The sequence below is a fragment of the Varroa jacobsoni genome, unplaced genomic scaffold (genome assembly GCF_002532875.2).
Source record: "Varroa jacobsoni isolate VJ856 unplaced genomic scaffold, vjacob_1.0 contig01340, whole genome shotgun sequence".
NCBI lineage: Eukaryota > Metazoa > Arthropoda > Arachnida > Mesostigmata > Varroidae > Varroa > Varroa jacobsoni.
In genome coordinates this window covers 41,471-67,185 of record NW_019214623.1, presented here as the reverse complement: position 1 = coordinate 67,185, position 25,715 = coordinate 41,471, and the positions used below count along the sequence as shown (strand labels likewise).

General features: G+C 38.3%; 1 protein-coding gene across 3 annotated transcripts in view; it reads right to left on the bottom strand.

The window, feature by feature from the left end:
- Positions 1-3,627: 3,627 nt before the first annotated feature.
- LOC111271970 (endoribonuclease Dicer-L) overlaps positions 3,628-25,715 on the bottom strand; it is a 28,787-nt gene continuing 6,699 nt past the window's right edge. For all 3 annotated transcript variants that reach the window (XM_022853055.2, XM_022853052.2, XM_022853056.2), the window contains 10 exons: positions 24,557-24,706; positions 22,961-23,218; positions 21,250-21,954; positions 20,459-21,160; positions 19,097-19,393; positions 14,460-14,786; positions 10,964-11,082; positions 7,697-8,693; positions 6,521-7,418; positions 3,628-4,182 (listed from right to left, as the gene is read on the bottom strand). In XM_022853055.2, the coding sequence (XP_022708790.1) occupies positions 3,914-4,182; positions 6,521-7,418; positions 7,697-8,693; positions 10,964-11,082; positions 14,460-14,786; positions 19,097-19,393; positions 20,459-21,160; positions 21,250-21,954; positions 22,961-23,218; positions 24,557-24,706 (4,722 nt within the window). In that variant the 3' untranslated portion in view covers positions 3,628-3,913. The remainder of the gene's footprint in view (positions 4,183-6,520; positions 7,419-7,696; positions 8,694-10,963; positions 11,083-14,459; positions 14,787-19,096; positions 19,394-20,458; positions 21,161-21,249; positions 21,955-22,960; positions 23,219-24,556; positions 24,707-25,715) is intronic.

Below are 25,715 nucleotides of genomic sequence, written 5' to 3'. Positions count from 1 at the left end.
TTATCGTTAGAAGCTAACTACTACTAATAAAAACCGTGCAGCTCAACGTACCAGTGGTTGTATCTATATGTCGCATTGAACTTTATCCTGCTACGTGGCACACGTACCTTAAAGGCGGAGAAGAGCACTACCATGTTCGAAGGAATGGTTACGTGAATACTGAGGACAAACTTACCTGAATTCAATAGAAAGTATTTTCTAAAGTTGCGATCTTAAGTCCAGTATGGTTAGGCTTCCTTCCAAACTTTCCAAAAGGTATATCAATGGCGCGTTCGAAAAAGCGGCAAAAAAAGTTGGAGAGGATTTAGGAGAATAGCTAACATCCCCGAGGGAAGCCGAAGTAGAGGGGTTCAACACTAAATCACAAATTTAGTCGAAATAGAGGTTAACTGATTATTGAGAAAAAATGATTTGTTAGAAGTAGGTCTGTTCGTTTTCTGAACTGAATTCGTAAACTAAAACAAGCATCATCTTAGAAATTAAAGGTGCTGCTTATTAAGTCCGGTTCCACCCCAGACGGAGTTTTGCAATTGTTTTATTGCGAAACCACATTGATCATACCTGATATCTACTTTACCTCGTACTATACCCACCGAAGCATTTTATGAAATCCACAAAGACTTCCGTTGATCAATAAGGGTTTTTATAAATTAGTTACTCGGCCGTCAGCTGCGCACATTATTTTTACAAACATATTCGTTGATAACATACATGGTTTACGTGTATGATTTATTGATTAGTCTATACAAGAAGCCTTGATACTGAGAAAGCACAAAAACGTCTGCAAAAGGTAATTAATTCAGTTTCGTGCTGGTATAGAGAATATTACACGCGTAAATATATTTCCAAATGCGCTGCATTTTGTCTCAAAGACTCTAGGCTGTATCGTTCTAGCAATAAGCCTATACTAATTCGGTTTTTAATCAGGAGATTCGGTATGATAACTACACAGAGATATGATTTTAATCGGTGGAGTCATCTATTTAGTTTTTCGTACCGCATCCTTGCGCTTATTTGCTACGAAATTGTCCGAATACGTTACCGTTTACAAAAATGTAGCTATTTTTGCACTTAACTATTACTGTGACTTGTGTCGCGCACATATTTACATAAACACATACAAGCAATATAGTAATTCCTATGTAAATTTGTGGTTCGTATATCTGCTAAGTACCGGGGTCCTTAAAACGAAACGATCACCCTTTAAAATGAGACAGATACTATATTATACAAACAACTTGGGGATCAGGCAAATACTCCACATGTTTCAAAATTAAGATATTCTTGAAGTAGATAAACAATATCCGTTATCGCTGAAGTAAAAAAACAATTCTTCCTACCGTATAGCCTGAATCTACATAAATGGATGCGATTATATCGAAGTATCCATTAGTGCTCGGCATAATGCAACGAGAGGTCTCCAAAGATAACTACGAAGGTTTTTCTTTTCTGTTCCGTTCAAAATGCCACCCTGAAGACAAGAACCTCACTACGCCTAATTAATCCATAATGCAGCTCTTTCCTTAAGAGTAATACTCTCCATCTACAATCGGTTTCAAGGATTCCTCAACTCCATTTCATTTAAAGTGTAACCTTGAAAACAAAAGCCTGATTAACTAGGTATAGAGCTCTTAATTATTCTTGTTATATTCATCTTCAACTCTCAATCTTCTTTAGCAGTTTCCTGGCGCAATATAAACAAGCTGTGATAACCCTTCAGCCTGCAAAGGCAAACGAGTCAAGGCTCAGCGGCAACTATCAACCCGGCGCTCCAACGTACTTCCTCTCAAAGTTGTTTGAAAAAGCATCCTATATTAACTCGTCCCAATCACACTGCTACGATCTTGACCCACCCGTAAATTTGGCTTTTACGCGTCTTGATGAACTGAAATAACTCTGTGGTGTACTCAGTTATATGATATACCATATCGTTGAATAAAGCATTTTCAAAAGCACTGATTTAAACACAATTATTTACGATGAAACGGATATGAATGATTTTGTAGACATAAGCTGTGTTAGCTATATGAACGGTTTTTACACCTAGCTTATTTCAGTATCGATGGGTTGGTTGCCTTAAAAATCTGTCGAGCTTTTAAATGAACCAAGTTACTTGTAACCTATTTGTATGGCGTATTGAAATTGGCAGGGTTCCCTATCAGTAAACGAAGTTCTATTCAACAGAAATGTATGACACATGCTTATACAATCACCCTGCAGTTAGTTCGGGCTTTCAAAATGAGATCAAATACTTACCTCTACCTGCCGTGGAAGCCAACGTTGCACACAATGTTCTGTATCAATTACGAAGTCTCCATTACTAATCTTCTTCACGGCGCATTTTCTTTCAGTTACTTAATAAACTTTGATTTTTCGAATTAATAGGAGCAAAAGAAGACAGTGAGGTATTGCGCAACGCATAAAATAATAGGCCCTCCTGGTCAATTTTAGATATAATAGTACATCTTTTGGCCCTTATTTAAAGTGTTTATTTTAGAGATATCGAAAGCTAAAACTTGTTATGACCCTAGCAACCTTGTACTGATGGAAAGTGTTGGACAAAGCGGAGTTTATAACCTCTTATGGGATACACTTAGATTAGTGCAGTTTTCTACGCTTAGATGTTCATTCACTTTTTCGCCAGGACTTATTTTTTCAATACCAGCCTCCAACACATAACATTCAGGCTTTCGTATCGGTGCCCCCCATACCTAATGCGTGATTGCAGCGCCGCCCATGATGCAAACATACTCTTCACAACACTCCTATTTGAAACCCCGTGAGAAGTGCATTGACAAGACCCTCCCGAGGCGACATTTGTAGACAAAAACAGTTATCAAACGTTTCTACTAACACTACTAAGTCTGCTCAGCATACTTAAGGCATCGTATATCTACACATTGATTGAAATGGGAACGGGCTCCCTCATTTGTTTTATGTTATCAAAAGAAATATACTGTTTTCCAGTACAACAATTTTTCCTACGAGAAATCAGATTAGAAAAACCGTGAACAAGTGTGTACTAACGTCAAAAAGACTTGGAAGGATTTGTATTATGTCCTCTGACAAAATTGATCTCCAGAGTAACCTTATGCGCGAAATCGGGCGTTAATACAACACTTATAATCAATAACCTTACCGCTTATAACTAACACTTCACACCAATAACACTTAACATTACCTAAAGTATTGTATAATATGTATTTGAAATTATCCAGTTATCTAATAAATTACAAAGGATTCTAGTACATTCGTTTGGTACTGCTTAGCAAGATTTAAAAGGCCATCGGAAAGTAACAAGACGTCTAAAAAGCCAAAAGAAAGTTTCCGTAGCAAATGGGGAATACAAATGCACAAAAAGCTATCTTACGCTTTAGGTTAATTTCAGTAAGATCTTCAACCGGTCGTCGGACTTTGTATTTATTCCAAGCGTTCGTTAAAGTGAGAGTTAGTGAATTTTCTTAATTTTGTTTTCAAATACGTCATATGTAGAGACCTTTTAAAAGCATCACATTTTCGTTAATTACCCAAATAACTACGCAAATTTTACTTAGCATGTTTAGACTTTACATGATTAAAGCCAAGTGTAATACGTTAATTTTGTACCAAAGTGAAAACAAAAGTAAATGCCGTAATTGTACCACATTTATTTACGCTTTATTTACGTAAACGCTATTCACTGAATACTTGTCAGTATCGCTGTCAGCTCTCGATTTTTCGTTCTCTTTCATTGCAATACAGATAACTACCTTTTCGATCCTGGACTCTACGGTCAATTCTATAAACCATCCTCTTTACCCTAATTTTTAACTGAAAAAGTGTTTTTTGAATTTCTTTTTATTGTTTTGACGTTCATGTTATACGTACAATTTGTGCCCTTTTGTTGGAATTTTGTCACTGTTATTTTCAATATTTATTTTTTTTTGTGATAGTATTTAGATTTTATAAGTTCTGACCCTAACAGGGCGTCTTCAAGAATGCGCACAACTTCTGTGTCCTCACCCTCTCTTTTGCGGCGTTCAATCTCAGCTAGTAGCTCTTCTTTCTCTAGTCGTCTAAGATATTTCTTAGCAAGGATCGTCTTCGCTAGCTTTTTCGTTTCGGCTTGCTGGGTGTACTCTTCTATGGTACCATCCTTCAGCTTTACGTACATTGTAACTTCCACCATATCCTCGTCTTCGTCTAAAAGATTCCAAAATAATCAATATTGAAAATCACAAATTTATGTATATATATAGTTTCTATATATCATATATAGTAATAGGACTCTACACCGCAACATTCGGTCGCGCCATATGTCCTGAAATATGATCTTAAGCAGCAGTCTATGTGCTTTACTAATTTTTGCTTGGAACCAGTCCATTAGGAACGCGGCGATCGATAACTGCGAGTCGCACAAGCGTTGTTCAGATTATCGCCCATCACTCGCACCGTTCGTCAAACGCTGCAACGCCTATTCTGTTCCCTCAAACTTGACCTTCGCCTTCTGCTGCTGAGACAACTCCCATTGGTTGCTGAGTTTGTTACAGCTAATTACTCGCTAATGATCCCTCTAACTCGCTAATGAAAATGGAAGTCGAAATGCGCGCATGTATCTCCTAGACTTAAAACGGCGCCGACCTTTGCACCGAACCAGTACAATCATGCTACAGTGTCCTCTGCACAGTTTTCACCTGCTTTCCCAGAGTGACAGCGCGTGATCGCGGTTTCGACTTCGACTCGCGCGATTCACAATAGTGCTGTGCCATTTTTGATTCAGAACAGGAGCCACCTGATGACTACATACGTAATAAAATCTACTGCTCGAAGATGCCCTGTGGCTCACCACAGTGGACAAATTTTTGGTATATTGTGAAAGCCAGCTGACCGGCTAGCGCCTCTTACTCGTACTTATACGGCAGCTCGATGCGCACCAATAAGGCCGCTTCTCCGTATGGATCATTTCGGACGCGCGCATAATTATGCCGCGTTCTGTAATGCTTACAACAGAAAGAACTCGAACAGATGAGCCTTGCGTAAAAATGCAACTTATTCTGGAGACACCACCCATCACAGCGATAGCGACGAAGATACCTAGGACTTGATATAATATTAGTCTTGCTTTTTACACATATACCAGGTGGAACAATATTTTGCTAAAAACTGGAAGAAAGTCACTTGACTTCGAGAGCCTTCGTTTAATTTGTTTATTTTTATTTTTCTCCCTTGCTACCTTAACAGATGGGAAATGAGGACTCTTAAATTATGAAGACACTTGTACTTCAGCCTATAAAAATAAAAATCACATAATTCAGTGTTCAACCTTGACTATTGGAATATATGGAGAATCTGAAAGCCCATAGCAAATCCATCAAAAGCACAATAAAGCGAGCAATTGTTCTATACTATAATTTGAATTTAAATATTTGACAAGTTGAAGGAACTACTACTACAAGATAAATAATGGTAATAACTTTTACGGTTTCCATTTCGTTTTTGCACTTTGTTCTTTACCATGAAAACGAAAACATTTAAAAACGTTCCACTGTGGTACCAGACCTGGTATACCTAAATAGTGACACAAAATATGATGTATGTCTCCAAAAATATCGGGAATTTCTAGAGTTATTTTAAGAATCGGATCCGGACTTACTTTCGGATAAGATTGAGAACCCGGTTCAAGCTATAAAACCAACTGATCTTGCACATTTTTAGCTTTTCTATGTATTTTTATGTAACAAGATATTTAGAGTCACCTAGTTAACCCAGAAAAACCATCACCTTAGCAAATTTTGATTTTTTTGAGAATTAATGATGGCTCTCGTCAAGGATATTTCTCTTATCTTTTTGTATTTCTCACAGCTAAGATTTCTCTGCCAAAACAATCTTATCCTGCTGCGAATACTTGATATCTTTAACATCTCATCGCTTACTTTCAATATATCAAACACTTTCGTGGTGCCATGTTTTACGTGTACTTGTATTCAAGATCTACTACAATTGGCACTTAGATGAAAACGTATGAAAGAGTTTATGTAAATACTTCATAGTAGTCATAGTTGAAAATAAAGTGTCACTTCTCTTCCAAATTACCTCTTTTTACTATGATTGTGCAAGGGAGCACCGTGGCATCTGCTTCCTTATATAGGTTACTACAACCTATTTTTAACAAACATAGCGCAAAGCAAAATTTACCATGGCTAAACAGAACCTTCCTTAGTGCAGTAACGTGTGCATAAACACAAATGTTCTGTCATGTAATGTTCGTACATACGTTTAGTAGCAAAATAATGGCTTGAAACTTTTTGACTCTCCATAAGAACCTCACATGCCTGAAGGGGTTTGCTGTGAGTTTTACCGAAAAACACGCTGTATCTATAATCGTAACATAACTAGAACCTATTTAGGAAAAACTCTCAGACAATACAAGGGCAAACATAAAACCGACAATGAGTCGACCATAAGACATCTGATTTAGGCATATCTGTCCTAGCAAAACAGCATACATTTTTAAGAAAGCAGTGGTAAGGCGTATACTTACCAGCAGGTATGTCACGCTTTTTGAACGATGTACCCGGAAATTTCGTGCAAACCTCCCGAATAGGTGAGATCGGTATGTGTTTAGAGAACACAGAAATTTCATATCCCATTATTTTGACGATAATCTTCCAAACTTGTTCTAAGGATTTATCTGAATCCAAAAATACAGCAGCAAGAAGAGCCTCCAAAATACGAGAAAGAGATCGCGGTACACTGGCCTCTTCAAGATCCTCTGTCTCCCAGTCGCCTAGCACCGTATTCAGTCGCAATCCGATTTCCTCGATATTATCAATATATTTCCTGATCGCTGTCCATAATTTGTTATTGGCATACAATAGCGAAGAATGTAGCTTGTTCTTAACAACTGCATGGGCCAAGATTTGGCTATTAGTCAGAGCCGCTCGTAAATCAGTCAATTGTCCTTGGTCAAGTTTTAAGTTCATACGATAAATATATACGGTAATGAGAAAATCAAGCAGTCCTTCACCTAGGAACGCCAACCGGCAATTTGTGTCAGTCAGACGGTGCGCTTGACATGACGGATGCGTGATAGCTTGTAAGGCAAGAACCTTGTTTTGAAATACGTATCCCAGTATATTTTCGATACGATTTATGTGATGCTGAAATGGAGTGAAATCATTGGGCTCAATGGTGTCTTTGCCAGGTGCTATGTTTAACTTAAACGCATCAATAAAGTTTAGAGTGTGGGTGTTGCCGAAGTCGAGACCAAAAAAGTTAAGCAATTTAAGACCACCCACAGGACCGCACTTTTCCACGTAAAGACCGATCAGCGCCTCTACCACATCACCAGCCACCTTAGGTTTGTAGCTCTGGAAACCCTTTACGAGAAGGGTGTTTCTATCAGGGAGAAACCGATCTTGAAGGAAGTTCTGGTTTAACTGAAATTACGATATGACCAGTTACAAGCTTAGTTAACGAGTACCTTATTTCATACATGGTAGTTTCGAATCAGATAAATTACATAGAATTTCTACTACTTGAATATTAATAGGATGCCTACAGGTAGTTACTAACTTAAGACAAATTTGAAAATTGTTAAGAAATACTTTTCTTGTTTAGAGAATATATCAGACATTCTCCAGGCTCCCAAGTACTTTTTTTTTAGTTTTTTTCCTATATTGTGTTCGAAAAATCATAGCTTTTAGAGAACTCTTACCTCTATGAGAAATTCCTCCTCTGACATTTGCTGTATTTGTTCGAGCAGTTTGTCGTAATACATAGCAAAGCGCATGTCCTTTAGCATTAGTTCACCGTTGTATTCGTAACCGTACGTTCCAAGAAAGACACGGAGGAAATCGGGCTCAAGTAATCGTTCTTCGTGGGGCCATACCTGAAAGCCCGGAGGAAGAAAACAGCGTCGGGCATGGAATGGTACTGTGTTTACGAGACTTGTAAGGTTATGTTCGAGAGCCCGGTAAAGTAAATGCTGGTTGCACACTTGGTACTGACGAAGAACAGCAAGTTCGCGAGTTGTCTCCATTGCGTGGCGGTCAATCAAAGCAAAAGTAGCTGCTATCTGTAGGAAGGCATCACCCAACAGTTCCAGACGTTCCATGTCGAATAGGTCGTGCGCGTGCTTTGTAGAAAGGGCCTTCATAATATCGCCCGGAGATGGACCCAAACAGGTGGTTAAGTCTGGCTGCTCTAAAAGTTGCATGCCTGCTAAAAGCTTCTGCTCATCGAATTCACGCGACTCACTCGCCATGAGACGGCCAAACTCTCGAAAGCCCGTTTGAACCGATTTATCACCTGCAAGACTCTCAAACCGTAGAGGCTCCCAACTTTCTCCACAACGCAGGGGACGGCCTAGTCCAGCTTGATTAATAATGCGCACCAATAGATCATCAGCGACGGCTAGCCTATTCAGTCGATGCAGAATAGACGGAAGCGAGGTGGCTTTACGCCATACACTGGCTTTTAGCGCGTGTACAGCTACGAACTCTGGCAGAACGTAAACCTTGCTACTGCCACGATCGTTATTGATATCACGTGCAGCGAAATGGGTCCCAGCGCGGTCGGCAAACCGTGGAATTGTCATCTCCAGTCGTTTCTGAACATGCTCCACTTCGAGTAGTGGCTGGTCATCGTTTGTTATGTTATTGCGGTTCGTTCGCACGGTCCTCTGGCTCACATACTGAGCGAAACTTAATTGCCTAATAGAACGAAACATTAAACATATATACTATTAGTACACGTCACTTGCGTGTCATGTCTGTTAAATTATATCTGCTGCGTAAATAAATAAGAGTCCTTTCGAATGTTGAGTAACGAGGTTCTATATGACATATAATACGACAGGATACGCTCTTCAGCATTGCGTACATAGCTTTAGTTAAACGAGTCACCAATGATTAAAAAAAATCTCACGTGCTTGTGTACAAGCGGTCTTAAATTCATATATATATATATATATATACATCTTTAGCATTAGATATCTGAGACTATCTTGAAAAATTGCAAATCGCATTAAGGGCTTTAAAAGCAGATACAGTTTTACACAACTTTTGTGAACAGGCAGTCCATATTGTTCCTTAAATCCTTTGTGAGACTACCTTCGCTGCTCTGCGGGTCCTTATTGGTGTCCAAAGCGCTAGAGTCTACTATTGTAAAGAATGGTATTCGTATAAACGCTGCCGGACATTCACAATCATCTTAGATGCTTTCCTATCTCTCTCGACTTAGGTAGCCCTTGTTGTTAGTACATGAAAACGATGTTTACATTTCTTCCATGGCTGCTGCTATCACAGGATAGATTAAGATTTGACCAAGTTTCGTTGAAGTTGTCTTGTCCTACTGAGAGTGTGCTCCTTCAGCTCCCATGTCTGTCTTCCAGCTAGTAATTTCTTTAGCGCTTTTTGAGAAATGTTCAGAAAACATAAGAAATAAAGCGTTTTAATTGACGTTTGACCCTGTGATTCTTCATATTTTAACTTGTATCAAGTTTCCTTTCTTCTATGCATTTTAGAACTTGTTCTTTATAGCTGGTTTTTTACCTACATTTGCAAAGAACTAGGAGGTTCCTTTTGTAGAGTTTATGGCTATAGGGAAGAATAATCTTTGCATCTAATTGACACTTTCTTGCATGAAAGGTTTTTAATCGCTTGGCAAAATTTTTTGTTCTCTATTAGAAATTTCAACAGTACCCGTGTCTCTTTGTATCTCGGGCTTTCTTATTTCAGCTCTTATTCCTGCATCTTATACGCGCCCAAATCTCATCATGGTAATGCCCTTTCGAAGCTCGAAGAAGGTTGGTCAATGTCTTGGCTACTTTTCTTTATTTCTTTATCAGCCCCTGTTTTTAAGGGTACCAAGTCCCATATTATCCGACTTCTAGACGGCAGGTTTTTAGATTATTATCGATTGCCGAAATCTATTCCAATAACCTGCATGTGCTACTGGGTATAATACCTCTGTTTTTCCTTCCTTCGGTTGTCCGATGGTAGGACAAGTTGAACGCTCGTATTGTACTCAGTACTTGCCATCGTGTTGACTGCTTGATCAGTCTTCTTTATAGAAAGTAATCGTTCTGTCGAGGTCTCGAATGATAGTGTTGACCAAATTACTGTTACCCTGAACTTAAGTGTTTTCCACAGCCTTCTACATGATTCATTTCTAAAGCTTCCTTATGATGTATGATCCAGGAACCTTAAGGTCGTAGTTTTAGATTTTTCGCAACGACCTAGCATTCGACGCTTATTTTGATTTGTCAATAACAAAGCTTGTCCTTGATTTGATCTTCACAATCGGCTGCTCACGGCGCTTCTTATTGTTATTACCTTTAACGATTGTCGATTACATACCTTGTTCCCCAAGAAACTCTCCATTGCGATCAAGAGATGGTGATGGTAGGCCCTTAGAGACCTACTAAAGGGGTTCAGACTGTAGACCGTATTGCCCGCTTCGTATCGGCTTCTTGTCTTGAATAGCTTAAGAATATTTCATTTTCACCACAGTGCCGGTTTGCTTTGACATAGCTGCTTAATGGATCCTCATGATCCTTCGCATATAGAATATTTAGTCAAGGGTGATCTAAACTAATAGTTCGAGTGCGATGCGTTTTACGTGCAATATGGGCATTGATCATAGTTTTAGTTCTAGGCAATTTTAGTAAAAGGATTAATTCAAGTAATTGGACAACAAAATTAGGTCTGTTTGTGCCTTTATAAGTTAAATTTTGAACTCGAGAAAGATTAGGCAGAAACGGTATTTGGCTTACAAAAATCTCAGGTTTAACATTCTTCTAATTCCAACTATTAAGTAAGCAGGTATGTGAAGCATCAGAATAGGTACGTAAATCTCTATATCAAAACACTACAGCGTACTACATAATCTGACAAATAGTCACATAGTTGCATGTAAATAGGCATATATAAATCATACTTCACCGTAGAATATGTGATAAAGAAGTACGATTTCTACGTACAGGCTGAAACTATAATATCCTGTTGTATGAGGAGTAAGGGGTTTTCCATCTTCGCCTAAGGCCCGCGTCGAGCGAACGTAGTACCGATGGTATTCGTCCCACGGAACACGGGAGTGAACCTGCACGAAATAGTAACATTCATATGTACATAAGACTCCAAAGAGACATCAATTCGTCACGTAAAGTGGTACAATAGTTTTTACATTCGAGAAACAATGTAAGAACGCAACCCCAGGCGACTCGTTAACTTTTTTCCAAAATATCCGAAGCGGCGTGCATCACCAATACACATGATAAATAACGAAAAGAATTGTCGAATACCATTACGTATTCTATCAACCACGTTTCCACAAAAAAGTGAACCCACATAAATTTATTGTTGACGATAGCAAAGATTCCTTTTTTTTTTGTAGAATTGGTAGAAAAAATCGAGAAATTAATGAGCCTTTAGAAGATTACAGGGGATGATTAAGTAGTATATTTACTAAGTCAATGCAAAGCAGCGCGAGCTTCAAGAGGAAGCATATCTAGGGATTAAACAATATCAAACCTTGAAACTATTTTCAATAGCTTTATGAGAGACCTGTTCCAAACCAATACGTCAAGGTGAACTTCGAGCGATTAGACGGAAAATATTCAATCTTACTGGATTTATTAAGGAAGATGCAAAGAAAAGTTAGTTTTGTGTTGAATAGGTGAAACAGTTTGATTCCTTGTCTTAAAATACTTGGAAAACATAGTCACACACCAGCATATAGCTGTCACAAATAAGCTCCACAAATCAAGACTTCAAAATAGTAACGGTAAATAGAGTGTTGCAGTTCGAAGTCTACTGTCAACAAGGAGCAAAAACATTTCCATTATGCGCAGCCCAATTACCCATCGATTGTGTGAAGCTTACCTTTAATATGTACTCGGCTGAACGCCAGCTTAACTATTATGAGGACAAGAATAAGAAGCCACTTCACAAGCATTCAAGGAAGACACGAATAAACACCACGTAAAGTTTCCGTTGAAATAAGAATTCATCTTAGACCATGTAAAATCCCTCATGACAATGAAACCCAATGTGATTCAACAAATCCTTGGATCTGAAAAACGCTAAGCATCTCGGGAATTTCTGACGACGTGAAAGTTTAGTTAGCCTTATAAGCTCATGAAAACTGAAAATATAGAAGACCCTAGATATTTAGTTCCAATATATATGCACATTCCTGATAAGAAGGGGTATTCTATGAGATTCTGTATAAACCTAAATGTTACAGTATCCACTATCGAGATCTTATGTAAAGGATGTATCACAAGAGCGACCATCAGACATGGATTCGCGCGATCTCGGCAGCAACGGCCGTTCCCAGTACCGCCTTCTAAATGCAGTCATGCACAAAAAAGATAAAAATTAGGAAAGGCAGGCCTTAGTTTAACTAATAAAGAGAGGGAAAGTCTATGTCAAAACAAACGAAGGACAAATATCAGCGCTGTCAAGAAAAGCAACTGCTACGGCAGGCTTAGGCTTAATTTTATCTGTGGCCACAGAAGCTTGCAAGCGTAATTACCTCACACCCTGTAGACCCCTAGACTTTAAAACTTACTATAACAGTATATTGACGTCACTTAATACCCTACCTTACAATGTCTTTCTGTACATAAACGACTGGCCTACGGAAGACGGGGCTTGACAAAGGCAGCTGTAGCGAGACTTCTCAGCCTACAGCAGCTCCCAAACAATATATCCCCCAACTTGAACGACCAGTAAAACGAATATTTTGAACGAACATTTGTTATGGGATAGACCCGTTTAACCCATTATTTAGTATCGGCATTATACAAAGAGCTCCGAAGTAATGCTTACATTTTGGAAGGTAATGTACTACTGACATAACAATGTCGTGGCAAAGTAACGCCAATAGAATTAATATTCAAATTTCTAGCGAAATCTCCCTTTATTATCTTACGCCATAAATATAGCGAAGTATTACGCACGGAGCATTATAGATTTTAGGCAAAGTGATCTATCTTAGCAACTTGCTAGGCATTCCTATAATACGTTCCTATAGAATATAACGTTGGAAAGTTATGTTCGTCTAGTTTGGTTAGATTATTAAGACTGCGTTTGATTTGGGCTCGTAAACTCAGGTGCTTAAGAAACTACCATGTCAAGAGGATCACGTAATCTCTTTGAAACCATAGTATAACTTAATTACATCATATTAGATTACAGAGCGACCTGACACCAGCTTATTATCCAAACAAATAGATTTGTTTACAGAGATAGCTTTTTTCTATTGTTATTCGCATTACCAGCCGCCAACCTTGCAAAACAAGTCATAGACGGACATCTGTTTGTTAAGATATAACATTCGAACGACCTTATAGCATTGGTACGGTAATGACCGTAGTGGTAATCGATTTTTACCTGCAATAGACGTCAACGTCAGAAACCCAAAATAAAATGACGACTTAAAAATTAACAGAAAAAAGCGTCTTAACAGTTTAAGAATGTCGGTGACAGTTGAACAGGGATCTCTATTTTACGCTTGTTAGGGTAATCGGATGTGCGCGAATGATTTAGATGGAGACAGCACTTAGCTGTGCAGTCATCAGTATGTGACTTGACAGATGAGTACCTCGTTGTGGTTCCCATGACACCAGCTTTCAACGATATCACAAGGTGTAATATTAGAATAAGGTACGTAAATACAATTAAATAGTTAAAATTAGATAACGTTTAACTATCGTATCCAGCTGTTGACAACTTCTTACTGCATTTCTTAAATATATCACATATATGTTTGTGGTTTTCTGTAGCCTAGCAGTTTCATTCGCTCGACCCATAAGCTTTGTTTAAATGGCCATATCTTCATAAATAACCAAAACAAATTCACTATTTGGCCATAATGCCGAGACGTCAATGAACGAGTTTTCCAATATGAAAGCAATGCTGGATGTAACTAGATACGCAATTTTCCGCAACTGACATTTACAACAAGACTAAAAATGTCGTTTCTGCAATATTGATATACTAGAATGTAACTTATGATGCTTTCTGTACCACAGCGTCGAATGTTAAATAATAAAGCTTCAGAATTAAGTTCTAGTGCGCCTTGCAGGCGACTGTATGGTATAGATTATCGAGTTGACATGCGGTACTAATAATAGCGAGAAGAACGGATTAACGCATACCCATCACAACTAATACCTGCTGTTCCAATTCAGCATCTTAAAATTAAGCATCTTAAAATCAACTAGGAACTCCTGCATGCAATGGCAGTCAAATGATAAAAGTCCTTACACATGACTATGACAAAAAAGAAGCGAGAAGGTGCACCTGATCGGAATACAAAAGAATTTCGTATGATTGTTTGAGTTTAATTGTTGAAATAGCGCTAAACTAGCCCTATGACAGTGAATGGCGCGGTGTGTGTGTGCGATTAGACGTTTTACGTAGTTGTCTTATCATTTACTTGCGATGGACCTCAAAACTACGTTCACATACCTCTGGATTGTGTTTTGGAAGGTTCTCGTTGATGTGATAGAGCAACTCCACAACGGCGTCCTTGTACATGTCCTCATCAAATTCGAACCGTTCTTTTTGGGGAGGCCTCGCTGGGCCCACAGAGCACATGACGTCTTTGTTTAGAATGAATTTTTTATGGCTTGTGTTGTATACGGCAACGACGCACGGCGTAATAAATCCGACGCACTGACGCATAGAATTGTCTTTAATATCAAGGACTATAGAGAAAATGTAGCGGTTGAAGCGGTGGCACAACAGTTTGTCCTCGGGAGAAAGTGATATTGTCCCCGAATAAATCACCTCCACCTGTAAAAGCATATCGCGTTATTCTGACGAAACCACTAGCTTCATATGAACTTCTACGTAAATGTATACACAAATAGATTACTTTGTCAAGGCTTCCAAAAACGGTTCTATACTTTTTCATATTTCCCAATACAGCGATATCTACAATGAGATTAAAAATACTGGGCAGTTTGTAAGAGAAGTGGAAAAGATGAAAGCCCTTCTTAAAGATGTTTTAAGTGATGTGCCACCTAAAACAATGAAATCATTTCATACTAGCTACAGCTTTCGCATTTATATATATATATATATATATATATATATATATATATATATAACTTTGCCAAGATTTTTTCTGGTATGTTCTAAAGCAATTTGAATAATTTCCCTGTATATAAAGAAAAAACAATTAGTTTAGCTTAAGTAACTATCAACCCAGAGCTCTCAGAAGCTTTATGGCAAAACAAAAGGTGTGCCGGGAGCTTGGTTCAAATTCATGCAGTGGAAACTGCCCTTTTCGAATGCACGAAAAATAGGTTCGGTCAGTTTCGATTTCTTGAATCAACTCTCAGTGGCATTGTAGAGCCGAGGGTGGTCACTCTTTCAAAACTTTTTGATTCGCCATGGCGTAGTGTTTTACTAAAAATTTCGGGGTGGACACTACTTGCCCCGGTTGGCTTTTCACAAACTCATCTTTTTCATTAAAAATTGGTCGAGGCCAAACAACTGTCGGAGATGCTTGGGATATTTGTGCTGTGCACAGGAATGACCATAACGAGAGAACTGCTTAAAACGAGTTTAAGGAGTCCAAAAATGTCATTTTGAAACTGAAGGACGCATTCCGCTCCCGCTGGCCATCTTAGCCCGGTCAAGGTTAATTGGAGGCACTTTTGAAGAAAATGGTTAGCAAACAAGTCAGGAATTGAGCGAAAAAGTTAACGCCAATAATATGACTATCGACAGGCACTTTGGATATATGGGATTTACTTAAAAATTAGAAGCTTGAGTGCATTAACTAAACGCCACAAAAAAAACTTCTCCTTGTTTTCGAACATCTCGCCCGGCACCGAGCAACGCGTAGTTAGAACGGGTTTCCGCATGGAATTATTACGGGTGACAAGAGGTAGTATCTACTCGAATTCGAAAAGAACGAGTAGTTTTAAAAGAGACGTTCAAACTGAAGAGTTAAACCAAATCTTCGTCCCAAGAAGTCAATTTGCGTTCAATAAGAACCACTTCGCAAAAGCTTGGGTGGAAGCTGCTTTTTTTTTTTTATAGATGTGACTCCGATGAATTATAATTTTTTTCGGTCACCGGCAAATTAAATAGGTAACCCTACATTTGACAGTGAAAAGGGTCTTAAAATCTAGTTGGACGAGTTTTTTGGCAGTAGCCGTGAACGTTTCTGGCGGCAACGAGTAGATACACATCTGTCAATCATTGTATTTGTTTCTTGTCGCACTTGTGGGGAGTGATGGCTAATAAATAACTAGTTGTTGCAATAATTTAGGTAAAATCTGAAACTCCAGTGAAACGCCGCCAGTCTTATTACGTGAAAAAGGTCGAATTTAGTTGTACTCTTACCTAGTATACAATATAATTATTTAAATGCGTCTAGAAAGTGTTTTTTAAGTTTGCTTTGATTACGGCTCGAATTCCATAGATAGTTTTTTCCCAATTCTTTTTTCTAAAATCGTGACTTTCGTTTATTGAAGCACCTTGCACATACAAATTTGAGTTAAATATATGCTGAGCCGACATTAGTTTAAAAATCGTACATTCAGTATATCCAAATGCTTAAAAAACAAACCGCAAGGGGTTACTTGGTCGATTCCATTGGCACTACATACTTTTGGTTTGGAAACAGGCCAAAGCTCTAGATTTCACTTTGGCTCATGTGTTCAAGACGAATCTTCTGCCTCTATAGGTATGAGGTTGTGCTTTTGTTTACGAACGAGTTTTCTTTTGGTATGCGATACATGTACATCCATTACGACAAACGGCCCCATAAAATTCGCTTACATTTTTAAGAACTGAGCTAGGTATACATATTGACTTTGCTCTGATAGAGGGCATTTCTCTTTAGCTTAGTATCTCCCAATCAGACCGCGTCTTTATTTCATATTGAATCATCACTTATCAAGTGGCGATTTGATGTTTTTAGATGATGCAGAATATAAAACGGCGAGTTAGTAATAAGTTCAACTGGTTGTGTCAGAGCGTTCTTCCTTTTTTGTTCGAGACTTAATTTCGAAAGCAATTAACCTTTTAACAGCACCACTTAAAGATATATCAAACCGAATGCCTGAGAGACGCATCATACTCACAAAAAGGTGGGGTGCATTTTCAGAGGTAAGGGTTTTTTTTACATATCTGATATCCTCCTTGCAAGAAATAAACATAGGCCTGAGTTATAAAGAAAGAGGTTTTTCTTATCGACGTTTACATAATTCGTTGTTAAACAAAGTTTACATAATTTCTAATGTAATTCCTACCAAATAGTTCACAATCGTAGCAAAGGAGATCCGTTCCATGGCTGCAGCGATCGTAAGACCTGTCAAGAATTTATTCCTTCGTAAAGAGGCATGAAACGTGTAATATACTAAACTCGTTCTGACACTTTTAGATTCTTGGTTCCAGGAGTGTGTCTATTGTGTCTTCACCTGCGGTAGATGCCGGATATTTTTGAAAACATTTATCAGTCTTTTTAGTCGGTGCGAAGCTTGTAGCATTGTACACTGTGTCGTTATATTAAGCACTTTTCTGATAAGGCACTTTCTGCCAAATTGATATGATTTATCTTTTCTATAATATTTGTTTCTATATTTTTTAATTAAAAGGCTTGGTTGGCGTTTGAAAGGTTCTACATTTAATGTATTGTCTTAGCCTTAGGTATGTGCTTCTAGGTATACAGCGATGATAGAAACTTCTTAAATGAGAGCCTAATGACTTAAATATCTGTATCATTCCATTTATCACTATTATTTTTCATTAAACGGCGGGAAGCGGGTATTGGGTAAAGGTACATCTTCTAAAGAATGTCTGTAATAGTCAAATTCAATTAAAAAAAAAAGATTTCTTTTTGCTGGGCGCTATCAAATCCCTAAAAAATTCTCTGAAGATCTTTTTGCTAGATAATCTTCATATCCGGCCAATCTGGCCTCTAGAAGCTTAAAAAAACTTGAAGAAAGAAAGATGTGACAACATGGGAGACACTATGCTATCAGGTTTCGAGCTTTGAGGTTGTAATCATACGAAATTATGCACGGTTTGAGAAGATAACAAAATGTTAATTTCCAAAGGGATTTAAAATGTCAGAATAAACTGACGTATGTACGCCGTATCCATAAAGCGTTGATTTTAGTGGGGACAACACAGTCTTAGAAATTTATAACATCTCTCTCTTTGTATCAAAATTCCCTGAACTAAATGTTAAGTTCACATCTAAACACTTTTAGGTAAAAAAACAAACATCCGTTTTATATAACTAAATAAAACTGTACCAGTCTGCAGTATACGCATCACAGGCAAGTCTGACTGTTCTTAGCGCTTCTTCGACAAGTATATTATGACAATAATGGCTGATTGGATTTACTATTGTAAAATGTTATTCCACTTCCGGGCATTCCGACTGTGAAGTGCACCACTGCAGTTATGTGTGTTTCACTTACTGCACGGATTAGAGCTTATGATGCAAATGATGCTAAAATTTTATAAAGCATACGCGATAAGACGTTGTGGCTGCTTCTAAATAGCGTACATTGGGTGCAAAGGCATTGCGCAGGCCTTGATCGACAGGACAAAATCGCCTATACACATCTGCTGAATGCTATATTGATTTTCGCTGTTCTCATAGCGCCTTTTATATCTTCGTTCTTTAATGGAGGCCAACGTTTCTCCCTGTTTATCGGAAGAGTTGAATTCACTGGCAAAATAACAAATTGTTTTTTTGACCCAACTCACGAAATACTCTAATTTTCATTTTCGCCCGAGCTCTGTGAATGTCCAGTCTCCTAATGTATTATCATATCTATATCCCATAATGTATTTTGTTAGTTAGTGTAAAGAATAGGAGACAGAACTGTGCGTTTATACTGTTTCATTTTACATCGATAATATCACATGGGTAAACGCTGCATTGGAATAAACCACTTTTTTGCTAGTTACTACACGTGAGTGGCAAGCGGTTACGCTTCAAACCAATATAAACGTCTTTCGTAATTGGTTGCATAATTAGGTAGAACAGTCTGCAAAAAGTTAAGTAACGTCAACTAATATAGCCCCTAATATAATTATAAGTATTCAGCTACGTTGTTATCAGTATCACGAACCTCTTCTTCTCCAGATCGAGTGTAAATCGGGAATTTTGGAAGATTGTCGGGCAGCTTCTCTCTGAGAACAAGCCCCATCCATGTAGGGTGTTGCTGGGGGTCGAACAAGGTCATATCGCCCCTCCAGTTTTGCTTGTCCGATGCCCACTTCACGACATGCGTACATATGGCGTAAAGGTGGTACTTGTCCAATTCCGGAGGCTTCTCATCTACACCTTCTTCCAAGTTGTGTAATGCTGAGGCCTGTGCACGGGGAAACACGTAACGACGAGCACTACTTCCCGTTTTAATCTGGACCTAAACGTTTATTTAGCATTCATTGTTAGTTTAGAGAAAGCTTAAAGAAACAAAGTAAAACATAGGATGGCTGACAATTTTTACTTTAAAAAACCAACCAGCCGTAGAAACTACATCAATTTATATGAAAAACATATTAACCTTTTAGAAGCACCTTTAGTGTATGTCACGAATAAAATTATTTTTCCTCTTTGTATTAAGTTTCAATAACCGGAAAATAAATGGATTTGTGCTAATAGTTGAACCAACAACATGTGTCTTCTTGATAAAACTCTATTTTTGAAACTCTAATTTTGAATAAAATGTTCTTCCTACATATCTTTGCCTGAAAAAACATAGCTTACTCGGGGCTATGGAGAACGTCGCATAATGAGTTGAAAGGCAAAGATATAGTTTGACAGTGGTAATCCAGTCTTGGTAATTAAACGCCTATTGCTTGGAGCTAAGAGGGTTAACGAAACCCATTAAAAAGTGGTAAAACCATTGGGCAAGGGCTTTCAGCAAAGTAACAGTTCGTTACTGGCGCAATTACTGGCTAAGAGCAAAGCTACAAAGGTGAAAGACCAAACTGACGGCGACTGTACTTCAGATTTTTAACCAGAGGAACGTATTATTGTGGTCACGGTCAGCTCAATACGAACAAAATGAAATCCTTACAAGCACGTGGTATAAAGTTATAACGAAAACACTGGCAAACAAAAATATCGTTCTCCACGAAATTCGCCCGGGACAAACGAAACCACGTGTGGTGTGATATGAAACGATTTACGTAACAATAGCCAACGAAATATAGGAGCATAGCACATTGTCATCATGGACGAGACATAAGTTAATCTATACCATTCACCAGAGTATCTAATACCTGCAAAGCCAAGCCCTTGTGAAGGGCTCCTAAAGCGCGTACTTTAATATAAACAATGAAAAGAAAAATATCTAATATAAACCGAATAGAGTTCTTTTATCACAAACGGCTTTAAATTTGACTAACTTTGAAATCATTATAAGTTCAAACTTAGTTCCCTAGTTCGGAAAATAGCTCCGAATAACCTGGTATCCAACACTCGCCTTTTGCAGCTCTTTCTGGGCCTTTTCATCGCTTGCAGTAAGCTTTAACCTATGCAACCTTTCAATACGTGGACGAGGAAGCAGGCGATCGGTAAGTTCGCCTGCTTTATGCAAACGTCGACACATTTCAAGGGCTACAAACACGCGCGCTTTGTTTTTACTTTCAAAAGGTTGTGGATTTGTAATACGCTCTCGCCAAAGTGGTGAAATCAGTGGCAACATCAGAGTACAGAGGAAGCCATCAGTTGTCTCTTCAAACGTGAAGCTAGGAAGCACGTCGGCATACGGTTCTGATGCAAATCCTTGGCAATACCGATACAACAAACTTACAGCACTTTGTGCTGAAATACGAGCTGCGCCAACAATGTAATCTGGTAGATCAGGATCATCTTCTAGCACCTTAATACTTTCGAGCAAATCAGGGGCACGACGCTGTTTTTCACACGCTCGCATTACCAGGAACTCAGTCTCCTGAAAACTGTTTATAAGGTTCTCGGTGTTACGTTGGCTTCGTTCGTCTGTGAGTACAACGTACAGTGAAGGCTTGGCACGGGCGCGACCCTTCGACTGGGTATATGAGCGGACATCTGGTGGCAAATCAAACCGGACTATGAGGTTACACACTGGTACGTCCATGCCCTCCTCGATGACTGACGTGGCGAATATCAGGTTGTAAATACCCTCGCGAAAGTCAGCCATTACCTGCAATAAACTGTAGGTGTGAGCATTCAATCTGTAGTACATAATTTGAAAATTTTAAACACCGTAGTTAAACAACAAAGCAAACTTACTTTGCGTTGTGCCTTTGCGTTCATTTGGAACGATTCGTGGTTGCCATCGTTTTTAAATGGGTTCTGGTTTTGCCCAACAATGAATGAACTGTTGATGAAACTGTATAACGAGTTTTTGGAGAGCTCATTCATCCATCGATAGAGCACGTATGCTGTCATACGTTCTTTTACAAACACAATTGCACACAAAGGCCCTGGCCCGCCTTCATTAGCTTCATTGCTAGTTGCGGAATTGTCAAGGTCACGAAATTCACTCAAGATATCAAGTAACCGTCTCATTTTTGCTGGCAAATCCAACGGATCATCGTTGCCCAAAAAGCTGTAGATTTGGCGGAAGATTTTTTTCTTCGTGGGGGCATGCGTCTTGAAATCAGGCGGACAATCGGGTGCTACTAAGGCCTTTTCCAATTCTTTCTCACGAAATTTTAATAGCTGTTTGGTACAAAAAGAGCCGCAAGCTTCATAGAGCTGATTCAAGCCGGTTATCGTTCTACGGAATTCCTTGAAATCTGCGCAATCTTCCATTGAATTCACCAAGTCCTGATCGACGTGCAAATTGCTGTCTGGACTGTGGTTCTCAAAGACTGCAACAATTTCATGTGGTTTAGTTCCAAATACGTCCGTGCCAGTGACCGTTTTGGCTCTAGCAAATAAAGTAGCCTCGAGCTCACGAATTAGTTTGCACACTTTTATCCCTTCTCGTACCTGTAATATGTAGTTTTTTCGTGAAAAAAGCTATATATTTTTATTCAATAGATGTATTTCGTTGAAATATTTAAATTTGTTTAACTTATCCAATTAGTTCTCAAGGCACGTCTCGGTGAAATATCCTGGGGTACGCACTATGAGGGGATACAGTATGGAGAATGATAAGTGAAATTTGCATCTTATACAACTGCGTGGTTATTAGAGTGTCTTACATGGAATGAAAGAATCTCTGCAACGTTCGAAGAATTTTCTTTAAAACCAGAAATAAGAACAAGGGAGCCTACGTCAACTCTAATATTAAATGCACTTTTGTCATAATTCTTTACGGTCATCAGAGTTTTCGTAGACAGTTGCAGGCCCGACTTTAAATGTTGAGTTCACCTTATGGGCTCTTTATCACGCTAATGCACCAGCCTCCACACCAATGCTACTATCTCTATTTAACCCAACGGTTTTATTCACCGGTCAAGTACCAGGTGACGTTCCTCTTCGCAATATTCAAAGTAGTCTTCGAAGGAAGTATGAGTTATTAGAAAAGTTACCGAAGAAAATAAGACCCATCTTAGGCTTCGAATCTAAAAAGACGCTTTGATAGATGGGAAACAAATGTTTGGATTGGACTATTTCAACGGGGCACAGGTAATGTTAAATATATACTTTTATCAGTTTAGAAAATCACGCTGGTCCTCATGTTTTAGCTCTGTGACTAAAACTTGTAAAATTGTTTTCAACATATTCCTATTTCTTCTTTAAGAAATCCCACTCGATTTGGGAATAATTTCAGATTTAAACAGTATTAAAAAGGATTTCATTTTCTTCTATAATATATCAAGGAACGTGCAGAATCCATTGTATGATACAACTCGAAAGTACTGCACCCTGTGCTGTCTAGTGATGTTTGCTAACAATCTAACTACGAAGCCGACCTTAGATTATATATTATTTGACGAAGTACTTACATTTACCTCAAAGAAGAGAAGATAACCTTTCTCAACACATTTACCTGTGCATTGATGACAGAAGCAGTAAGACCTAGTATAAGAGGACGTGACTCAGCAGGTATCTCTTTGTATATTTTCATTATCCCTACATACGGGTCATCTCCGGTAGCACGATGGCATTCGTCGAAAATAAGCACATTTACGCTTTCAAGCGACATGAATCCATGAAGTAACACGTTTTTGAACACTCCTGGGGTCATTACGAGCACTCCGTATTTCTCGAAATTATTGTTCCACTCCTCTGATGACCAAAGATCAACCTAAATCGTTTAAAATAAAAACGTGTGAGTCAAGCAATAGCAGTTTGGATTTTACAGAAATTACTGTTCATACTCCTTAGCAAAAATACTTCAAAACTGATCACAAATGCTAGACACATTATGTATGTTTCAAGTCAATTCAAATAAACTTTATTCAAACATTTCAGCTTTATTAAGAATGTTTAATTTGTTAATCATATAAATCTTGCAACAATCAATTAAGCAATACTGAATAGAATTGATCTTCTGATTTTCTAAAAGCATTCACGGCCAACCAACGTTACGTTCACCAATACCTTCCAGGGCAACAACATTTTTTAATGCAAATTAAAAGTCAGATTTTGTTACGACGTTGTCGAATTTATATATATATATATATATATATATATATATATATATATATATATATATAGATATATATATATCTGGCGAAAACGATTACATTTTCTCATATCGTATGGAGCTGCTGATTACACTGTACAGATTTTTTACCTTGAAATAGTTGCAATGCAACAATAATATTTTAGAAGCTGGCTACACTTTTCACGTAAAGTACCGGTAACGCGACCCAACGATAGCATAGCAAGTGTTAACATGCCTGATAACGTACTTTTTAATTTAATTTTTAAGATCGTCGTTCGTTGTTTGAATTTACTGGTTTATCGCCAATACAGTGATCGTGTAGTATCATCAAGCCCATGAAAGCGGCGTGTTTACATTTTAAGTTTCAAACTTGCAGTTGCTTTTAAAAATTCATAGTAAAGGACGCTTTTGTTTCTTTCACCATGCTCATAAATGACGCTTTTTCATGGCTTTTTTTTATCTTGAAAGTGTCGGAGCAAGTTTCTTGTTTCTCTACAGGGTTGCCTCACTTGATTGTCGTAAAACCAATGCTCATCGCTTGTAGCAATCTGACCCAAAAATTATATTGAATTCGCTCTGAAGCAACGAAAAACAATTGATCACCCGATTGAATTACACCCACATTTACACTTTGTGTACTTTTTCTATTAATGCAAAGCAGTTCTCAATGTAGAATTTCATACACCCAGTTCCTGACTCAAAACGGTAGCGGCAATCAAAAGCTCACCTTTGACCACTAAATCTATCTCGTCGTTGCTTAATAAAACAAAAAGGTAGCCTCGAACAGGAAGCATTTTTGAATGCACGAAATTTCTTGAACCGAGATCTTATTAACTGATCGGTAGAGCTGCGTCTCCAAAGGCGGCACAAATGTTTAATAGACATTAAAAAAAAAAACATAAAAAAGTAAAAAGTCCATGTAGCTTGGTCTTTCATTTTCGAGAAACTAGTTAACTTCATTAGATTTCAATTTACCTGCATAGCGCCTACAAAGTGGCCGACTTCAACTGAGAGATGTTGTTTAAGAACAGAGGCCTGCTGTTCCACTAAAGGGACGGTGGGAGCCAAAAAGATCGTACGTTTGCTGCCAAGATTTTCAGGTCCAGCCGACCATTTACCTGCCACCTGAAAAATTAATTATGCGCAATTTTTATTTCTAGCCAACAGCATAACCGTTAGAATCACATTGGCGGTTACAATACCATTCAGTTGCTAAAATGTATTATTCTCTATTATAGGTGCAGAATAATTAAGTTAAACGATGAATATTAACTAATAACATTGCCACGTAGTGGCTCTCTTTAATAGACTCATGCGGTAGAAAACCGCACAAAGCATAAAACGAATTATTAAGGAGTATGAACATCAAGGTTCAAGTACATATTCATTTCTCGCTATGACGAAACAGTTGTGCTACTACAACTAATGATAATCATATCTGTACTATTTTTTAAAGACGCTTGTAAGACTCTTTACACACTGCCTGCATGCCTTACGCAGAAGTACTTATCCGAAAGGATTGGTTACATCCTTATATACCTCTTTTTTGCTACCACTGTATATTGGTAGAATAAAAGTGTAACCATCGACACCTGTTAATGCTTATCGAGTTCGATCATTCTAACACCGTTAGTAGTAGTTTTTTCCGCTGGACCAATCGGCCTCTCAGACCCCCACTTCTATTCCTTTTCAAACTCGGTTTTCTCTATCTTTTTTTTTCGGTCATATCGTTTGCTCCCATATAGGCCCCGTTTTCGCTCACATCTACGAGTAGTCTTTTTACTCAGATGTAATTCTTTTCGGAAACTTCCATACTTAGTAAGGATTAGTGTTAGGTAGTAGATAGCAACGCCATAATCCTTGTTGAACTATTTACTCAAGTAAGGGACCATTTGACGCGTTGGTTCCCTGATAAGCTCTTTGATGGAGTGTTGCGCTTCTTTACAACGGTTTTTCTATTTCTTACATTTTGTTTCTTTCCCTCTTCGATGGAGGTTGTGGCCAGTCATTTGCGGTGCTTGTGCTTCTTTTTCTAGCTTGGTTATAGATCTTTGTACAAGCTACGATATTAGCCACCCACTAGTATTTCGCAAAATACGTATTGGATTCTTTGTATGGCTCAGTGCTGCCGCTT